Source organism: Ictalurus furcatus, chromosome 1 (assembly GCF_023375685.1).
Source record: "Ictalurus furcatus strain D&B chromosome 1, Billie_1.0, whole genome shotgun sequence".
NCBI lineage: Eukaryota > Metazoa > Chordata > Actinopteri > Siluriformes > Ictaluridae > Ictalurus > Ictalurus furcatus.
The window spans coordinates 18267637-18286689 of NC_071255.1; the positions used below are offsets into that span (position 1 = coordinate 18267637).

Below are 19053 nucleotides of genomic sequence, written 5' to 3' on the forward strand. Positions count from 1 at the left end.
TCAAGAAAAAGATTATGAGCATGTGTGTCCAAACTTTGGATCAAGTATGTATATTACTGGTCTCAAGTCCCCAGAAACTTTATTTTTGTCTTTGACCATTTACTGTATCCCTGAGGTGTAAGGAATAAAGCACTAACAATAACAGCATTTCCCAAAGTGTTTTATCTCACTTAAACCACAGGAATTTGCCAATAAACAACTATGTTTTTCTGTGTTAAATAACAAGTAAAAAAAAACTTTTATTAAAAACCTTTTTAATCATAATAATAATAATAATAAAGATTATGCCATGTCTGCCATACTCGTTGTAACTATTGAACGACAATGTTAGAACAAGCACATTAATATAAACCTGTGATTTCAGTTGCATCCGATGCGACAGTCTGAGCTGTGCTGTTATAGAAAATTAATCAACACCTACATATGATATATATTGTATAGCATCCATCACCTTCTCTGGAAAACCAAAGTGCTTTTGACACAAACTATATAGATGCTTTCATAATACATATGAAAATATCCATAACCCATATTCGCATAACACAAAAATTTTGTTTTGCTGGCAGATCAGTGATGCTTTGCTGCTCTTTTGTTGCTGTTGGTTCTGGAGCTCTTGTGAAAATCGATTTGCATGGCATCAGAATTTCTGCTAGGTTCCAACATATTATAGTTCATACTCAGCTAGGAAGTTACAACTTGGCCGTTTATTAATCATTTCAACAACATAATGACCCTGTGCATAGATTCAAAATCAACACCAAAATAGTAGTGGTATCACAAAATCAGTCTTTTGCAATGACCAACTCAGTCTTGATTTGAATCCTCTTAAAACATGTGGATTGAATTGTGCAAACCTAAGAATATAAAAGAGTATGAATCATTTGAATGGAGTGGGTCCATTAAGATCCGTGTACAAGTGTTTCCAACCTACTTAGACATAACAGCAAGAGACCTTGTGCTGTTACAGGCTTCACTAATAATTGATTTTATTAGAAGAATGCTGCACTAAATCATTTGATGATAAAAAAAATTGTCCTCTTATGTTATGGACCCCCGCCAACTTTCCATTTTGGGTGGCAATATTTTTGCAGTTGTGCCCCTTTTTGGCTGATCTGGCAGTGATGCATTGTTATATGCAAGTTATAGTAATAGTAATAGTAACACCAATTAACAATTTTCAATAGATATAGTATAATACATGATTTACTTCCAGTAGTCAGTATGATAATGAAAATCTTCTTTGACCTTTAGGGTCAACAGTTTATGGAAGACTTGTCAGACAGAACCTATTAATTTCTAGGTCTTGATGTATTAATAACAGAACCATCTCTAAAAATTTTGGACTCCAACAATCCACAGTCAGACAGATGATGTATAAATGGAGGAAATTCAAGACCATTGTTATCCTCCCCAGGAGTGGTTGACCAAGATCACTCCAAGAGCAAGACCTGTAATAGTCCGTGAGGACACAAAGGAACCCAGGGTAACTTCTAAGCAACTAAAGGCCTCTCTCACATTGGTTAATATTATTGTTCATAAGTCCACCATCAGGAGAACACTGAACAACAATGTTGTGCATGGCAGGGTTGCAAGGAGAAAGCCACTGCTCTACAAAAAGAACATTGCCGCCCGTCTGCAGTTTGCTAAAGATCATGTGGACAAGCTAGAAAAAATATTTGGAAAAATATTTTGTGATTGATGAGACCAAAATAGAATTTTAGGTTTAAATGAGAAGAGTTATGTTTGGAGAAAGGAAAACACTACATTCCAGCATAAGAACCTTATCCCATCTGTGAAACATGGTGGTGGTGGTATCATGGGTTGGGCCTATTTTGTTGCATCTGGGCCAGGACAGCTTGCCATCATTGATGGATCAATGAATTCTGCATTATGCCATCAAATTCTAAAGGAAAATGTCAGGACATCTGTCCATGAGCTGCATCTCAAGAGAACGTGGCGAAACTAAGCACACAAGTTGTTCTACCAAAGAATGGTTAAAGAAGAATAAACTTAATGTTTTGGAATGGCCAATTCAAAGTCCTGACCTTAATCCAATAGAAATGTTGTGGAAGGGCCCGAAGCAAGCAGTTCATGTGAGGAAACCCACCAACATCCCAGAGTTGAAGCTGCTCTGTACTGAGGAATGGGCTAAAATTCCTCCAACCCGATGTGCAGGACTGATCATCAGTTACTGTAAATTAACTGCAAAAAATGTATTGTCTCGTTTGGTTAATTGAGTTCTCTTTATCCAACTGTAGGACTTCTGTAGAAATTGTAGAAAATCTGATGAGGTTTTAGGTCATATTTATGCAGATATATAGAAAATTCTAAAGGGTTCACAAACTTTCAATCACCACGGTAGACTTAGCACACCCATAAAATCTATATGGATATTTTTCCCAATCATTGAACCTCTAGAGATGCTGAATACAGTATAAGAACAAGCCTGTACACACACTCAATAAAGAAACACAACTATTATTATTATTATTATTATTATTATTATTATTATTATTAGCTCTTCTAGATCTTTTGCATATATAAATGTGGTGACCTCAGCCGATCAATGGTGGAAGTGTTTCGACTATGTGTACACTGTGAACGACTTTTAGAAATGTCCCCTTATTCTGTACATCTGACAAAATCATCAAACACGAATCATTCACCATTTACAATTAACAGTCACTATGGAAAAGGTCTCCTTGAGAGGTGCAATTCTAAAATCTGCGTGAGATTAGATCTTTAGTGATATTTATTCAGCTTTACATATTTCTTAATGTTGGCGGGTTATGCTGACCTATCCTAATCAATAATAATTATAATCAATTCTTCAATTTCATTAAGCCTTATTATTTTCTGCTATTTATTATTCTTTCATTAAGCAGAAAAAAATGTAAGGGCCTGTTCCTATTTAAAATTAGCACTAGATGGCAGTCAAGTCCCATTTTCGCCCAATAAACATCTAGTCTGATATTATTTGTAATGTTAATATCTAGGCAAGGATAAATCAAATGACACTTAATGAGCACGGGGCATAGATCTATGCCTCTCATTTTATTGGGAAGTAAAGTCACAGTTCCACTTATCCTGCTTTTTGCTTTCACTGGAATTCATAAGGCAATATTGTGGTAATGTTATTATTCCCAAATTAGGATGTATAGCCCTAATCTAAATATAAAGCTTGATGCACTTCCTAAACATGTTATTTAAATCCAGCTAAGATTAGAGTCAACTGAGGCTTGGTATAGACCACAAAATATTTCCAATTGACTGGTTAGATTAATCCCTGGCTAGTTGAATATTTAGATGTTCTTACTAGTTTATGTGCTCCCAGTGACAAACCATTAATAAGTCCCTGGTACGTGATGCTACTTTCACCTTTAGGGTAGATCCAGTGGCAGTTCTAGCAAAATCTCTAAAACGTTGTTCACAATGAAAGATAAATGGTTTATGCCCAATGTTTCACAGCACAGTGAGAAACCTTGCCACTTGCTTGCAACTAGTGCAACAATGTGTCTAATCCCTTGGGGACCTGCCAGTACACTGGGTTCTTTCCCTGGAGCCAGACTCGTCATTTCAGGGTGTGGAGTCTGCGGTGCCACAGTGACCATTATCTCTGGGATCGCAGGTCCAGTCTGATGAACAGTGAGCATGGAGGTCAGAAACATATGTTAGATCTTTTTATTGTCCATCACCTTTCCTGGAAAACCAGGGAGCTTTTGACACAGAAAATTATGGTTGATGTTATGCAGGGATATAAACATGCACAAAATAACTTCAAGTACAAACATTTTGGCATTAGCCCTTATCCAGGGAAACGTACATTCATCTCATTTATGCCTCTGAGCAGTTGTGGGTTAGGGGCCTTGCTCAAGGGCCCAATAGGGACAGTGTAATGGTGCTGGGATTTGAACTCATGACCTTCTGCACAGTAGTCCAACATGTTAACCACTGAGCTACCACTGTCCCTATTGAAAAGTTTAAATATTATAGAGGCTTTGTGCTGTTATTATTTCCTGGGCTTCACTAAATATTGATTTTCAAAGGTGCCAAGAATTTGGAAGCGTGTTTTAGAGAAAAAAATGTTAGACTACTTCAAAAAAAATTAACAATAAAACTATAGTGTCCTCACATATTGCCATGAACAAGTCATGAACATCTGTAACAGACTTTTTTGGTCATATAACCCTGCTGAAATAGCCAGCACTATAAAACTACCAGCTGGCAAAACACAGGCCAAATACTTCAAACTGGTAGACCATCTTTGCCAGCAGCTAAATGTCCTTATTATGTGTGTAAACTGATCAATAAAAGTTTGAGATTTTTTAATTGCTTTATTATTGTGATATTTTCTAAAAGATTACTGGTCTATGATGGAGCATTAGTAGTGGTAATTCAGAAACAGTTTCCTTTTTCCAAGCACTTAACAGCTGGCAATGGGCCACCAGTTTGGCCAGCTGTCTTTTGCTGCTGGTACCAGGTCAGACTTAGTGGATTTACAGTAATTAAAGTTACAGTAATAGTCACATCATTGAAGAATTTTCTATAACTAGTATAGTCTGTCTTATGCAGTTCCACAGACGGCATGTCATGATATACCTTGTAAAAAGATTTCAACCTTGTAGAATTTGCAATGACTAAGAGATGCCGTCTTTTAGCTATTATAAGGAACAGAGCAACAGTTCATCAAACATTTATCCATGCCAGTGTTCTAGGTTAGCGAAACAACACCAGACACTGGAAGTGTACATTTGCATTTACTTGCTTATTGAAAACAGCCAGTGCCTCAGCTGTTCGGACACCAAAGGGAAGTTAATTCGACCACCTGGGTGCCAGGACAGAGAACAGGCTTAATGCATGTCTTCTCTGTACCTTGAAGGATTCTGGTTGAGATGCACTAGAGGCTTAAAGAGAGCAATGGTACAAAGCGTGGTTTGATAAATGTCTTAATCCAGCTTTGCCAAAACACAGGTTGAGCTGGTCAGGCTGGTTGACCACTTTTTCCAGCTGCTAAGTTATTTTCGGCTTCTTTATTACATTACTAATCAGTCAATGACTTGATGCTTTGGAATTTGGTAGTTAGTCAAACTAATCGGAGGTACGTTGCTTTGTATGAGAGCATCATTGTTTTAAATCTGCTGCAGGCAGTAGAGATAAGAAGCCAGTAGAGAGAACACAGCAGTGTGGGTGATGTGGGAGAACTTGTGGCGGTTGTGCATGGTGGACCAGTTGCAATGGCCGGATGGATTGGAGCTGCAGACCTTTCAGCCGCAAGGTGCAGTAGTCCAGTCTCGAGGGACAATTTAAACAAGTGTAGTGAATTGAGTTGAGAGTAACGCGAACTGGCGACAGACTTTACCTTCTATAAAATTTTCCTAAATCTTGTGAGGAATAATACACTGAATGGCTCCGTTAATTAGCTCTCCTAGTGCCTACGTCGCTGTGACGTCCGTGTATTGCGCATGCCCAGTAGGGTGCGCTGCAGCTGTTGAGGGAGGAGAGCTGCTCGCGCAGACAGCTGCTTCTACACTAAAAGCAGGAACTGTGTGTATGAGAGAGAGAGAGAGAGAGAGGGGAAAAAAAAGAGTGTGTGAGAGAGCGCCGCTAGAGTCAAACCTCAAGCGCTGAGCTCCATTCACAAGGCTTATGTGTGACGCCTTGTGTAAATGTGGATCAAATAACGTTATCCACTTATTTCTTTTCGGACGCATTCGAGTATTTTACTGTTTATTTTTTTAAATGTTCCCCGGAACGAGTGGTAAGTCAAAAAACATACATGCATATAAGTTAGCTAGTTAGCGAGTGGATTAGGAGCTAACAAACGATTGCTAGCCACTAGGCTAGATCTTGCTAGCCCACAATGAATATCCACTTGTTTAGCCGGTGTGGTGTTGTGCGGTGCGGTGCGGTGCGGTGTAGTGTTTGTGTCCCGAAGACTACAGTTAACACATGATGTGTCTGTTTGTTAGTATTGCTGTCTGTGTAGCTAACTCGTGAAGATATGGTTAGCTGGTGTTTTTATTTATATACTGCTCTGTTAATCCAGCATCCCCGGCGGTCCGTCATGGTAACGTGCTATCTAGCTAGGTGTGTAGCTAAGGAGGTTGGTTAGCTAGCGAGCTTCAGATGGCCCTTTCCGGTCAGACTCCTGCCTAGAGCTAGCTTTGTGCCTCACTAGGTAGTCATGCAGGAGAAGCACTGCAAGTCTGTGGTACATAAATACTTTTTAAATGTAGTATAAATGTGTAGAAGAAGAAGACTTGATGTGCAGTAGTGTTAGTATTTTGCAGGAGTATGCTATGCCTTATACGGCGTGTTCACTGTTTGGCATGTCAAATCCACACACACACACTCTCTACACTGTCAAGTCACAGCACTGGTATGGTATTTTCTCATATTGAGGTCGTTAATGAAGTAAGTATTGATGTTCATCATGTCGAGTGTACACCGGTTTAGCATAGCTGGCAAGATCACTAACAAGACAGCAGAAAGCTCCACCTCTCATAGTTTTTGCACTCAACACCTTAGTCATCATTTAATTCTGTACTATAAAATTCATTCACAAATTTCACAAAGTTTGTTTCTCCTCTGAATCAAAATGCATGAGGGTTGGTCATGTTTTGAAGTAAGACTATTAAAGCACACCTCCATACTTGTGTATATAGAGAGATTTGTGATTTGTTTACTGATGTTCTGGGGCTGACTTGGTTGCTTGGTGCTGTATTTTTATTATTCCAGTCAGTACAGGTGTGGCACCACTTAATGCTCTTTAATACAATTTGATCTATTAATGATATTTTAAACTAGATATCATGTGCCACAACAAATACATCAAGCAAATATTCTTTGAATCGATATTATTATTATTATTATTATTATTATTATTGTTGTTGTTGTTGTTGTTGAGCAGTAAAGAACCCAGTGAACGTCAGAGTAGTTCATTTTGACTCCACATGCTTCATTGTAGGGATGGGTGATATGGACTTAAAACTACATCACGATATTTTCTAGTATTTATTGAGAGCCTCAGAAACATGCACATTGATCTAAAAGTAAAACTGATTTTCTGTAACCAAACCAGTTCCAGATTGTAGAGGTACAGTAGCTCCTTGTTTAGTGAGAAACTCCTCCTCAACTTCACATTCGCCTTCCTCCGTACTTGTTTTTGCTCTGCACGTGAGCTGCGAATTGGTCACACACACAAATACGTGATCAACTAGGCTTTATCGTTATTATCGCGGGAAGACTAATTCGTATTGTGGGGGGAATTTCTACCGGTATAACGCAAACGATAAGATGTCACCCATCCCTACTTCATTGTGCATTTCACTCCTCGGACCACTAATAACAGTATCAAATTAGTTCACAAAGTTAGACAGCACTAATTCCAAAAATTTTGTTCACGATTCAAAGTAGTCTGTCCCAACAGTCCTTTCACGATTTTTGCATTCGCAGAAGTTAACGCGAAATCAAACAAACTCCAGTATTCCAAGGTGCTTGTTTTGTTTGGTTTTTTTTCTGTTATTTTTTCTCAAAATTATGGCAGATTTTCCGCAGATTTGGGCCAAAACGCGTCATGTTACATCATCACGATGTGCATTCAGCCAAAGCCCTCTTTGATGCACGTGTGTCAAACACGAGTACAGCTACAAGATAGCATTATCCAACAAACATCGCTGTGAAAGACCGTGCAAAACAGTTTTGTGCAATTGCAATAGTTGCCAATTGAAGTAGTTTTCCACACAAAAACTACGGAAGTTGCATTGTGAATTTTGAAAGAAGCCACAGCAAAATCGAGCATTTTTGGCTGTAATAATCACAAAAAAGTTCTGGGAAGTCCTCTACGGACTGACTAAACATTTTCCCAGCGATCCTTACTTCCTTTATGTGAAGAATGTTGTTTGAGGATTGTTCCTGTAATCGATACAGAATAAGTGCGTATGTCACTTATAATATTGAAACGTTAGCAATACCGATTCAACACACGATTATTATGCGCCAGTGAGAGCAAAACTGTGGTTAAACCTTTATCACTCATAGGAGATCCCCTTTTGGAGAAATGTCCCTAAAGTTTTGATTGTTGTTGTTGTTGTTGTTGTTGTTGTTGTTTTTTGTTTTTTTAACCAAGTGAGACCTGTCTGTTATTGCCTGAAGTGCTGGGTCACCGCCCCAGTAGTTTAAAAGGTGCCGGGTCATATGCCAGTTCGCCCCCGTTGCTGATGGCAATATTAGGATGAAATTTGAAGCCTTGGATGCTGTTCCGTTTGAACCGAGTGTACAAATGAGGAGGTGAGAAGGCTGGATGTTAAACTAAAGGATTAAAGCGGTGCTGCATCACTCTCTCTCTTCAGATAGAGATAAAACGAGATAAATCCCGCTGGTGCTGCTAGAAATGGCATCGTGGGTAATGTAGGAAACTGTTAACTAAAGTGAAAGTAGACCCAAATGTTGTTGATAGATGTATAAACTTTAATAAATAAATAAGTCCACTCAGAATTTCATGAGAAAATAATATATATATATTTTCACTTGTGTGGTCCAGGTGAGCTGCTTAACACAGTAGTTTTTCACTGAAGTTGGATAATCTTGTAAATTCATAGCTGCACACTTGAGGAATTAATCCGTGCTAAATTCACAATGCTGGCGAAGGTGTCCTAATTCTGTGTTTTTCCTCCAGTTTAACACCCTTTTTTTCATCACTGTATGAACAAAGTTTCACATAAAATAAACATTCACATATGGGCCACTTTTATATGCGATATTGAACTTGTACACACTCTACATTCATAATGATCTCGGCTACATCTCGCAAGTTTTCGTTTGTTGACATGGACTGTTACTTAGTAAACAAACTCAAGTGTAAGACTTCCCTTGCTGCAAGCTGCAGTCTGAGTTGCATTAAAAACAAACGAAGACAACTTTAACACTACTCGACAGTTACTCAGACCGTTTCCGTATCAGTGAGTGCCATGCAACAGTTGCAGCACATAAGCATGTTTATTACTGAAACTGTGCGAGGCTCACACGGCTCATGTTTAGGTCATGAGAATAATTACATGAAGTGAGTAATGACCGTCAGGTTCTTTCTTTTGGTTCCACTACATGCTGTTTCTGTTAACGTTTCTGAGTCACAGAATAGAGTTACTTTAAATAGCACTGGTATGTGCGTTTTCTTTTTTTTCTTTTTTTTTCCAGATGCGAGTTTATTTTTCAAACTTGTTTTTTTGTTCTTGCAGATTTTGATGTTTGTTGGTTACATTTAAAAAAAATTATATTGCTGGACATTTTTCTCAGATGATATGACGCCTGTCAGTGTTAAGGCTCTCCATCAATCTGACAATGACGCTCACCAGTTCATATGAACTCTTCGGTGGCTGTAGAGCCATATTTTTGATGGATCTTCTCCAAACCCCAAAGTGCTTCATCACATGCTGGGCATTTCCATTGAGCACATGTACAGTCGCTAAACTGTTACTCTCTATACCAACAGCTCATTGTAGTTAACAAGTTAAGCTTTTTAACATATTTCTGTTTATGTGAACATATTAAACACGCGACTTTGTGGCAGAATTACACGAATTACTCCCAACTGTCGTCGACCGCTTCTCATTTCACACGGTTAAGCTCATCTAATTTTTCTAGCAATATTGGATTGCTTTGATGTTTTGCTTGTGCCGGTCAGTTCAGTCAAATTAAAAAGAAAATCCAAACAAATAAGTTAATTTCTGCAGCAAATTAAAATGTAGCCTCAGTTATTCAGGGTCTCTACCAGTCCATATAGGATTTAGCCATACAGGAGTTTTTTTTGTTTTTGTGATTGTTATGGACAAAAAAAGCTTGGTTTTTTTTTAAATCTTTTTTTATTATTATTATTATTTATTTATTTTTTTTAAATTTGTGATTCATCTAGCAGAGATTTTTGTACTTTTTTTTTGTGGAAATCTAATTGAGTTGGCGAAATTGCAATTTCTTTCGCAGTGATGTAGGTTGCTGTACTCAAGTTCAATGTACGTGAATCGTAGAGGGCTTTGGCTGACGTCACACGATGTGTTTTTGACCCAAATCTCAGAAAATCTGCTGCAATTTTGAAAAACTCTGAATATTGCAGAGTTTGCTTGATGTTGCGTTAATTTCGGCGGTCGCGAAACCCTGGATTAGCTGCTTCACAGCAGACTCGGCTAGCATTAATCAAGCTACGTTGCCACTCGCTCACATGGAAGGTGCAGACCAGCTGTGGAAAAGTGAGTTGGAAAATGTTGAAAATCCATGTAAACACAACAAGAAGTTTCCAATGTCTTTTAATACAAGAGCTGGATGTTATGTCTTGATTAGTTCAATATGTAGAGTAAAATAGGTATTTTAATGGTAACCTGTGTATTGTTTAAACTTTTGATCTTTTGTAAAAAAAACAACAAAAAAACTAATAATTCACAAAAATACTCTGCTCTCGTGGATATCAAACAATTGCAAACACAAAACAGGTTTATCCAAAAAACATCTTTAAGTATAGGTGTGCAGCAATTATTGGCACCCTTTTAGTCAATACTACTTTAGACAAAGTGCTACCTCACTTTGTCAAGATATCAGCTCTGAGTCTTCTCCTATAATGCCTGATGAGTAGGGATGTCACGATACCAAAAATCTAGAAGTCGGTACCGATACCACCAAAAGTACTTGATACCAAAGTCGATACCACGGTGTGGTATAACAAAAAATAAATAAATATCTATATAATGTGTGTGTGTGTATATGTGTGTGTGTGTGTGTGTGTGTGTGTGTGTGTGTGTGTGTGTGTGTGTGTGTATATATATATATATATATATATATATATATATATATATATATATATATATATATATATATGTATATATATATATTTTTTTTAAAATAAAATAAACTCTTGGAGGACATCCTCTTCTGGCTAATACTGGCAAAAAGAGAGCGAGAGCTATTTTAGTTATCAAACACTATCTGACAGTGACTAATAAAACAGTGCTAAGTGCTAAGGTGCACTCCTAAACGCACGCACAGACACACTCACACACACCTTATACTCTGAATGCAAGCATTAGTTTAAATTCACTGATATGGTGGCAGGCCAAAAAGATTTATTAAAAGCATGAACATGTGAATAATTATTATTGACATTAGGCTACATTTTGCTGACAGGACACGGGCTGAATGGCGATGCACGGTGGCCCATTAGGAGGTAGTCTGTAACACTGCAATGTGTTAGCGTCGTTAACAAATAACTGGCTATCGCAAACATTACATGGAGCATAACGTTAGCTGGTTTCACGGCAACAATGCCAGCTGAATGATAGCATCGGCTACACACCGGCAACCTACACTACCTTTCCTCTCAACGAGCTTTCCTCTCTCTGCCTTTCAGTGAGTCGGGATGGAGCTAAACTTGTCACCATTTCTGTAGTATTTCCCGTGTGCTTGTAGGCGTTCTTCTTCTGCTTCTTCTTCTTCTTTACCACTTGTGGACCGACTAAAACGCTTGCACGTATTTGCTGCCCCCTTCAGTTTCGGAAGAATTGCAACCTCTGTACTGTCATTACCAACGGTACTAATGCTTCTGCAGAAAAACAAGTACCGTCACATTTTAAGAATGTTGGTACCGAAGTATCGGTTCTCGTGACATCCCTACTGATGAAGTTGGAGAATACATGGCAAGGGATCTGAGGCCATTCCTCCATACAGAATCTCTCCAGATCCTTCAAATTTCCTGACTTTTACATCTAGATTTGGTAAACAACTTAAAAAATGCCAGCTTTGGTGGCAAACCACCGAATTTTTATGTGAGCAAAAGTATTGAAACAGATAGTCTTTAAGTAAATCACACTTAATATTTGGTTGTATATACCTTGCTGACGACCCTCTGACATAATCAAACTGTTTCAGTTGTTGTTTGTTTTGCGGGGTTTCTCCCTTCAGTCTTCTCTTCAGTAGGTCAAATGCATGTTCAACTGGATTAAGGTCTGTTGATTGACTTGGCCAGTCTAAAACCTTCCACTTTTCCCCACTGATAAAGTCCTTTATTGTGTTGGCATTGTCTTGCTGCATGATGAAGTTCCTCCCAATTAGATTGGATTCATTTGTCTGTAAATTGGCAGACAATGTTTCTGTAGGCTATTAATTCTGCTCCTACATGATGTAACTGTATCATGAGTTACATCATCAATAAAGATTAATGAGCCTGTTCCAGAAGCAGCCATGCATAGGCCTGTCACGCAAACTACTTTTGTTGTATGATATATTGTCTCAGAAATAATTGCGATAAACGATATTACTGTCATTTTAAGACCATTTTATACCACTGATATAACGATATTATAGCACAATAATGCATGTACACCTTTTCAAAGATCAACAAACTTTTTATTGTTAAGAATATTGAGACATTGGAATACAACATAGTGAATTCTTTATGCTTTAGTTATTCATCGTCTGTGTTTTAGTGTGTTGTTACGGAAAGAGCGTATTCACAGCGTGACTTACCATTCTACCTAGCGCGTTACTGAAGTTCAAGTTCACTCTTGCGTTCAGGTCATTTTGTGCAGAAGCAAGTTGTAATATTATGTTTATGTTGTGTGTATGTCTGAATAATCTCATGTGTATGTGATGCGTTTGGGTGAGTTCAGTAACCCGCTAGTAAAGTGCTTTCATTTACTGGTGTTCATTCAGTGTTCAGCTTCAGCTCACGCAGCCTAATCAGCTCAATCCCCGACATTATTAACTAGGACTGGATTATTTAAAACACTAAAACTATTGTTTTTTATTTTTTTCTTCTTCAAAAAACATTTCTTATATCTTGTCATTTTATCAACAGTGTGTTTTAATTAAAGTTGATGCCAGTGCTTGCTACACATCTTAAATTTGAATGGAGACAGTTTTAATTCAAGTTTGAATTTTAATTTGACAGCCCTATAGCAGACGAGAGGACAGAAGCAGCATGAATGGCTCAAATGTTGGTGACATTCATTCTTGTATAAAAGAGCATGCATGTAAACACAATGGACAATATCGAGGCCAGGAAAAATGGTCAATGCCATGCCCAAATATTGCACCATAAGTCAATAATGTAATTATCCTGACAGGCCTAGTCTTGCAAGCCCAAGCCATGACACTACCTCCACCATGCTTGACTGAGCTTCTGTGTTCTTGGATCATGAGCAGATTTTTTCTTTCTCCACACTTTGGCCTTTCCGTTACTTTGATTGAGGTTAATCTTGGTTCCAGAAACTTTGTGGCTCACTTCTGTATTTCTGGCTTTCCGATTCCTGTATGTCCGTATGTTCGCTATATTTCTGCACTTGCACTCGTCTTCAAACGGTGGATTGTGATGCCTTCACCCCTGCCCTTTGGAGGTTGTTGGTGATGTCACTCACTGTTGTGTTTGGGTTTTTCTTCACAGCTTTCCCAAAATTTGTCATCAACTTCTATGGTTTTTTTCCTTGGCTGACCTGTTCCATGTCTGGTTGTTAATACAACAGAGATTTCTTTCTTTTTCAGGACATTCCAAATTGTTGTATTGGCTATTCCTAGTGCTTGTGCACTGTGCAGTTGGTTTCCCCTCTTTCCTCAGCTTCAAAGTGGCTTACTTTTGCTAGGGTTCAAACCAAGAGTAGACCTTCAGAGTTATTAATTCTTTAAACAGTCAGTTTAACAGGGCACACCTGGGCAGCAAGATGCCAACACGTATCAGGCACATGTTCCAGTATTTTTAAAATCACTTGAAAAACAAAATGTGCAATGTTGTAAGTTTAACACACACAGATATAAATATCAGGAAACTGAATCTGAAATTCTGATTTATTGTCTCATGTTCAACTTTTTATCTGAAACCCAAACATCTTCGGTGTATAGTGAAAACAATAAAATTGGACCTGCTGTTCTAATACTTCAGAAGGGACTGTGCAAGTGTATATATCCACATTCATTTTAACAAGGCTTGTTTAACAGTGAGTGATTGAGGCCTTTAGCGTCCTGCCCACACAAAAGCAAGTGCTTTAACCACAAGGCCTTCAGTCTCATCCTGAGAACACTGAATTCACTACATAAAAACAAATCAGCCCTTATGTTCTGAATATAGTGGTGTAGTACTAACATTTCTAAGCATCTTTAATACCAATAAACATGTTCTTCTTTAATCATGTTACATGAAAGTACATTCCTATCAAAGTATACACATTTTATCCAACTACACACCTTAACCTAAGGATTTTGTTTTGGGTTTGTGTCATCGCAGAAGTGTCTCGGGAGTAATATTTCACAGGCTTGATCGTTTCGATCATTTTACGGAAGCATGTTCTTAATGGTTTCAACCACAGCAATAACATTTACTCCTAGTGCATAAGCTCCTTTAATCCTGTGTGACCGTTTCTATTGTGCTGTGTTGTTTAGATGGTATTTAAAACATGTATAGGGAATGTCGTTGTCATCAAGTCTCGTTGTTGCTTTTAACATTGCAGTAGACTACACCCAAAACAAGCAATGCATCGACAGCTGCAGCTGCTGTGTAATTACATATGGCTTTAAAATAGCCGAACGAAAACACATTCTTCACACAAAATAGAAGTCATTAAGCTCTTGTTCATCTCCGTGGTAGATCAAACGTTTTGAATAGGACTTAACAATTAAACAGCCATTCGAACGGGGTAATGCTGAACAAATAACCAACAGCCAAGTAATTCATCATCATCTATGTATGTTCATAATAAGTGCCCTAGACTTACACAGTGAGGTTTCAAGGGGATGGCATGGTCTCTGTGAACTAGGGTTGCAACTGTAGATTAATTTGGTTGTCAAATATTTGAATAATTAGCTCAAATATTCTGTACGGATAAGACAAGCTCAAAGCGTAATTCATTTTATAGATTTAATTTAAAAAAAAAAAGAAAACAACCGCAGAATACCAATCACTCTAAAGGCTCTTCTGTGGGACATCATCCCATTCAATCTAAATAAAGCTTAATGGAAACCTGTTAGCAATTCCTCACCAAATGATAAATGAGTCAGACCAGAAGACTTGCTTAAATGGTGAAATATTACAAAGATAATAGCAATGACAAGCTCATAGATGATCAAATTACATTCTAATGACCAACTGCTTTTTTTAATTCACATGTTGCTTCACTGCGGGAATGTTAGAATCATGTCAGCAAACAGGTAACACTGTTTTGCAAGTCTAATTCACTTTTGCATAGCGCACTCTGAACAGTACAGTTTCTCCAGACTTTGGAGGTTTTCCTGTGCAGTCTTGATTTTGGTCTGAGTTCAGTTGGATGTAACTTGGCTATACTGAAATCGAAAAACTGCCACATCGCAAAGAGTTTATAAGAGTGAACATCTCATTCCAGATTTAGTCCCCCTTTGCTATTACTATAACCTCCACACTTCTGGGAAGGCTTTCCACTGGGTTTTGGATGGTGGCTGTGGGGATTTGCCCATTGAGCCACATGAGCACTAGTGAGGTCAGGCACTGAAGTCGGGTGAGGAAGCCAGGTGTGCAGTCGGCAGTTGGTGTGCTGTGCGGGCCACTTGTGTTCTTTCACTCCAACCTTGGCAAACCATGTCTTTTTGGAGCTGGTTTTGTGCATAGGGAGCATTGTCATGCTGGAACATGTTTGCAATGGAGTTATTCCATCTAGGAACAAAAAAAATTCTCTTGTGTACCAGTGCACTAGCAGAACAAGTGCCATTTTCCACTTCTCAGACCTTTTGATGTTTCTTGCTGAGGTGCTTGGCACATGGGTATTAGTGTTTGCACTGCGAATATTTAGAACGATAATTTCCAGGTGATGCCATTATTCAGATAGCGAAGAGAAATGTTTTTAACACTGTTTCAATGAGCAAAAGTGCTAACGACTCGTTTGACACGGTCATCCACATATTTAATTTTCATCTCAACTGTCTAGCCAAGCTTTTTAAATATGGAAAAAAATCAAGCTTGGGTTTACCACAGCATTCATTCAAACTATAATGTGGCTTTAATAAAGATTCTGATGTTTTCTGTTTTGTTTTACAATGTTTCAATTTGTGTCTGGTGGACAGGATCCTGGCAAGATGGGTCTGCTGTTACCAGGCAGTGTGTTGAAGTGACCTGTACTCTCCCTCCACTGTAAACTCCTCCCCCGGGGTTAAACCCCTCCACCCATCCAGCCGGGGAGCAGCAGTCATGGCAGGTATAAAGCGTGGCTATGACGGCAAGATTGCCGGACTTTATGACCTGGACAAGACGTTGGGGCGCGGGCATTTTGCTGTGGTAAAGTTGGCACGGCACGTCTTCACCGGTGAGAAAGTGGCAGTGAAAGTCATCGACAAGACAAAGCTGGACACAGTTGCCACAGGACACCTTTTCCAGGAGGTGCGCTGCATGAAGCTGGTGCAGCACCCTAACATCGTGCGCCTCTACGAGGTCATCGACACGCAGACCAAACTGTACCTGATCCTGGAGCTGGGGGACGGAGGTGACATGTTCGACTACATCATGAAGCATGAGGAGGGGCTCAACGAGGAACTGGCAAAGAAGTACTTTGCCCAGATTGTCCACGCTATCTCTTATTGCCACCGGCTGCATGTAGTGCACCGCGATTTGAAGCCTGAAAATGTAGTTTTCTTCGAGAAGCAGGGCCTCGTTAAGCTGACTGACTTTGGCTTTAGTAATAAATTTCAGCCTGGGAAGAAGCTGACCACCAGCTGTGGATCTTTGGCCTACTCTGCTCCGGAGATCCTGCTGGGGGATGAGTACGACGCACCTGCAGTAGGTGAGTACATGGTGAAAAGCATGAAGTATACTCTAGATAGCTGTTGGTTTCTAAAGTGGGATATGTAAAGAACAGACTGGGGTCCACAGTTCTACCATAATAAGGCTTTGGGATACTGATCAGAGGATTCAAACCCCAGCACCGCCAAGCTGCCACTGTTGGGCCGTATCATGGCTGACCCTGCACTCTGACCCCATCTTTCTAACGAGCTTGGATATGTGAAGAAAAGAATTTCACTCTGTTATGTATATGTGACAATTGAAGGCTTCTTCTTCTTCTAATTTATAGTGGTATAAATCAGAACCCACTGCTATTTAAGTTATTATTATTATTTTACCTTATAGTTATTAGCTGGTTTCACTTGAATGAAATTTTAACTGGGTTTAATCCAGGCCTCAGTAAGTGTGTTCTTTATGTGCTAAGTACAGGAATGAAAAGATCTATGACTCTAATAACTAGCCAAATATTAGTGTACACATTTAAACAATGAGCCTATTATTTGAATAAATGTGTATGAAGTACACTTGCAGAGAGAGGGTCCTTTATTTATTTATTTATTTAATTTCATTTTTAGCAGTTAAAGGGTTCTTGTCGGGGGGGGAACCCGTAGGTTAAAGTAGTGGTTCCCAACCTTGGCCTTGGAGCGCCTTGTCCTTGTGTGTTTTGTTGAGGCATTGTGGATGTGTTGGAGCAGGGGGAAAAAAACATTTGCAGGACTTGATTGGGCTAAATAACAATGTCCACGTGGATATTGCATGTAGGTTAGAGAACCCTAACGTGATGCTTTGGTTTCCTGGTCTATTTACATCTTTTACGCCTAAATATAGACTTCGGCCTTATGTAAGGGGATTACTGGCAGTGTATTTGGCTTATGTGTTTATGCAGGTGTATGATAATCAAAACTAAGATATGAATAGCTCAGCAAAAGCTTGGAGTACTTAGTTTGTTTGTTTGTTTTTTTTTGTTGCTAGTTAATGACCACCGCCTTTACACATTTCAGTGCAATGCTGCTTGATGGATATCTGTTTAGAAAATCGTTCACCTGTTCAGGTTCATGCAGATTTCGCATCTGTGTATAGAGTGGGCGAGATGAGCCTGTTGGAGCATGCTGAAGAATCAATCATCACATCCTTTCTGTTGCCATATTTAGCACTGCTGTTGCTTTCTTTAAACACTCTGTCTTCATACATAGAACTTCCTCTCTTCTCCTTCTTCCATTTTAATCCGAGGGCGTCTCTGTGCATTGTGTCTGTATTTCCACCGTCCATTAGTGTATGTCACAGGAAAGAAGGCAGGAGAACAGAGTGGCTGCTGGTGCTGTTTGGATTTGTAGTCTAGTCACAGTTGCAGGCGATTGGCTCTTGGAACAGTTAATCCTCTCTTTGTTTGAGCTGAAGCTTCACTGCTGGAGCCCCTGATTAAACATTCCTTATTGACACTGTCAGCGTGATCAAATACGCAGTCTGCTCTGATTGCCATTGGACTCACCACTCGGATTATTTCCGGCCTCGCTTCCTAATTGATGATACTTTGTTCTGCATTTTGTTTCCACAACAGCTGAAACTTAACTGAAGGCTTACGAAGTATCGCTTGGTTCAGACTCAATATATCTGTATTATATAGCACAGCATGGTTGAATGCTCGAATCTGATTGGTCAGAAGGTGTGAATTATTTTCGTATAACAGCACAAGTTGTAACACGAATGTGTTAGGAGACATTTATGCAACACTTTTATGGAAGGAGTCTCGATTGTAAGCACTAAGGTTGTCACGATACCATAAACGTATCTTATGATACTACACCAGCTGAAGTATACCATGCAGTATTGTGTTAATTCATAATTCAAATCTACAAGTTGAATCAGATTTACAGAAATGCGTAGACATAATTGAAAAGAGACAAACCTGGCTATTGGAAAAACTCAAGAACAATCGTTCAACTAATTCAATGTGCCACATATTTTATCTATTGTTCCCTAAAGCAATGAAATCATGCAAATGGAAATTGTCCTCAGAGTACTGAGAATGAACACATCATTAGGAATAAATAACTGAATTTGGAAATAAACTTGCTTGTGATCAAACAGGGCTTTTCAAGCACTATTTTAGTTTTTGTTTTCAAGGATTAGAGAAGAGATGACATTCAAACATATTCTTTATTTCTTCTTTTTAAATCCTTGATTAGTTGCCAGATTTGTCGCTAGGTGCTTTTTGTTTTTGGTTGTTTTTTTGGGGGGGTTTTTGAGGAAAAAAGGAGTCTGAAAAGTGTACCGGATCT

The 19053-nt window shown here is 38.8% G+C and overlaps 1 protein-coding gene across 2 annotated transcripts in view; it reads left to right on the forward strand.

The window, feature by feature from the left end:
- Positions 1-5099: 5099 nt before the first annotated feature.
- snrka (SNF related kinase a) overlaps positions 5100-19053 on the forward strand; it is a 40639-nt gene continuing 26685 nt past the window's right edge. Inside the window, exons 1-2 of one of the 2 annotated variants that reach the window (XM_053630555.1) lie at positions 5100-5758; positions 16063-16775. In XM_053630555.1, coding sequence (XP_053486530.1) covers positions 16187-16775 — 589 coding nt within the window. In that variant the 5' untranslated portion in view covers positions 5100-5758; positions 16063-16186. The remainder of the gene's footprint in view (positions 5759-16062; positions 16776-19053) is intronic. The other variant, XM_053630564.1, reaches the window with a different exon arrangement.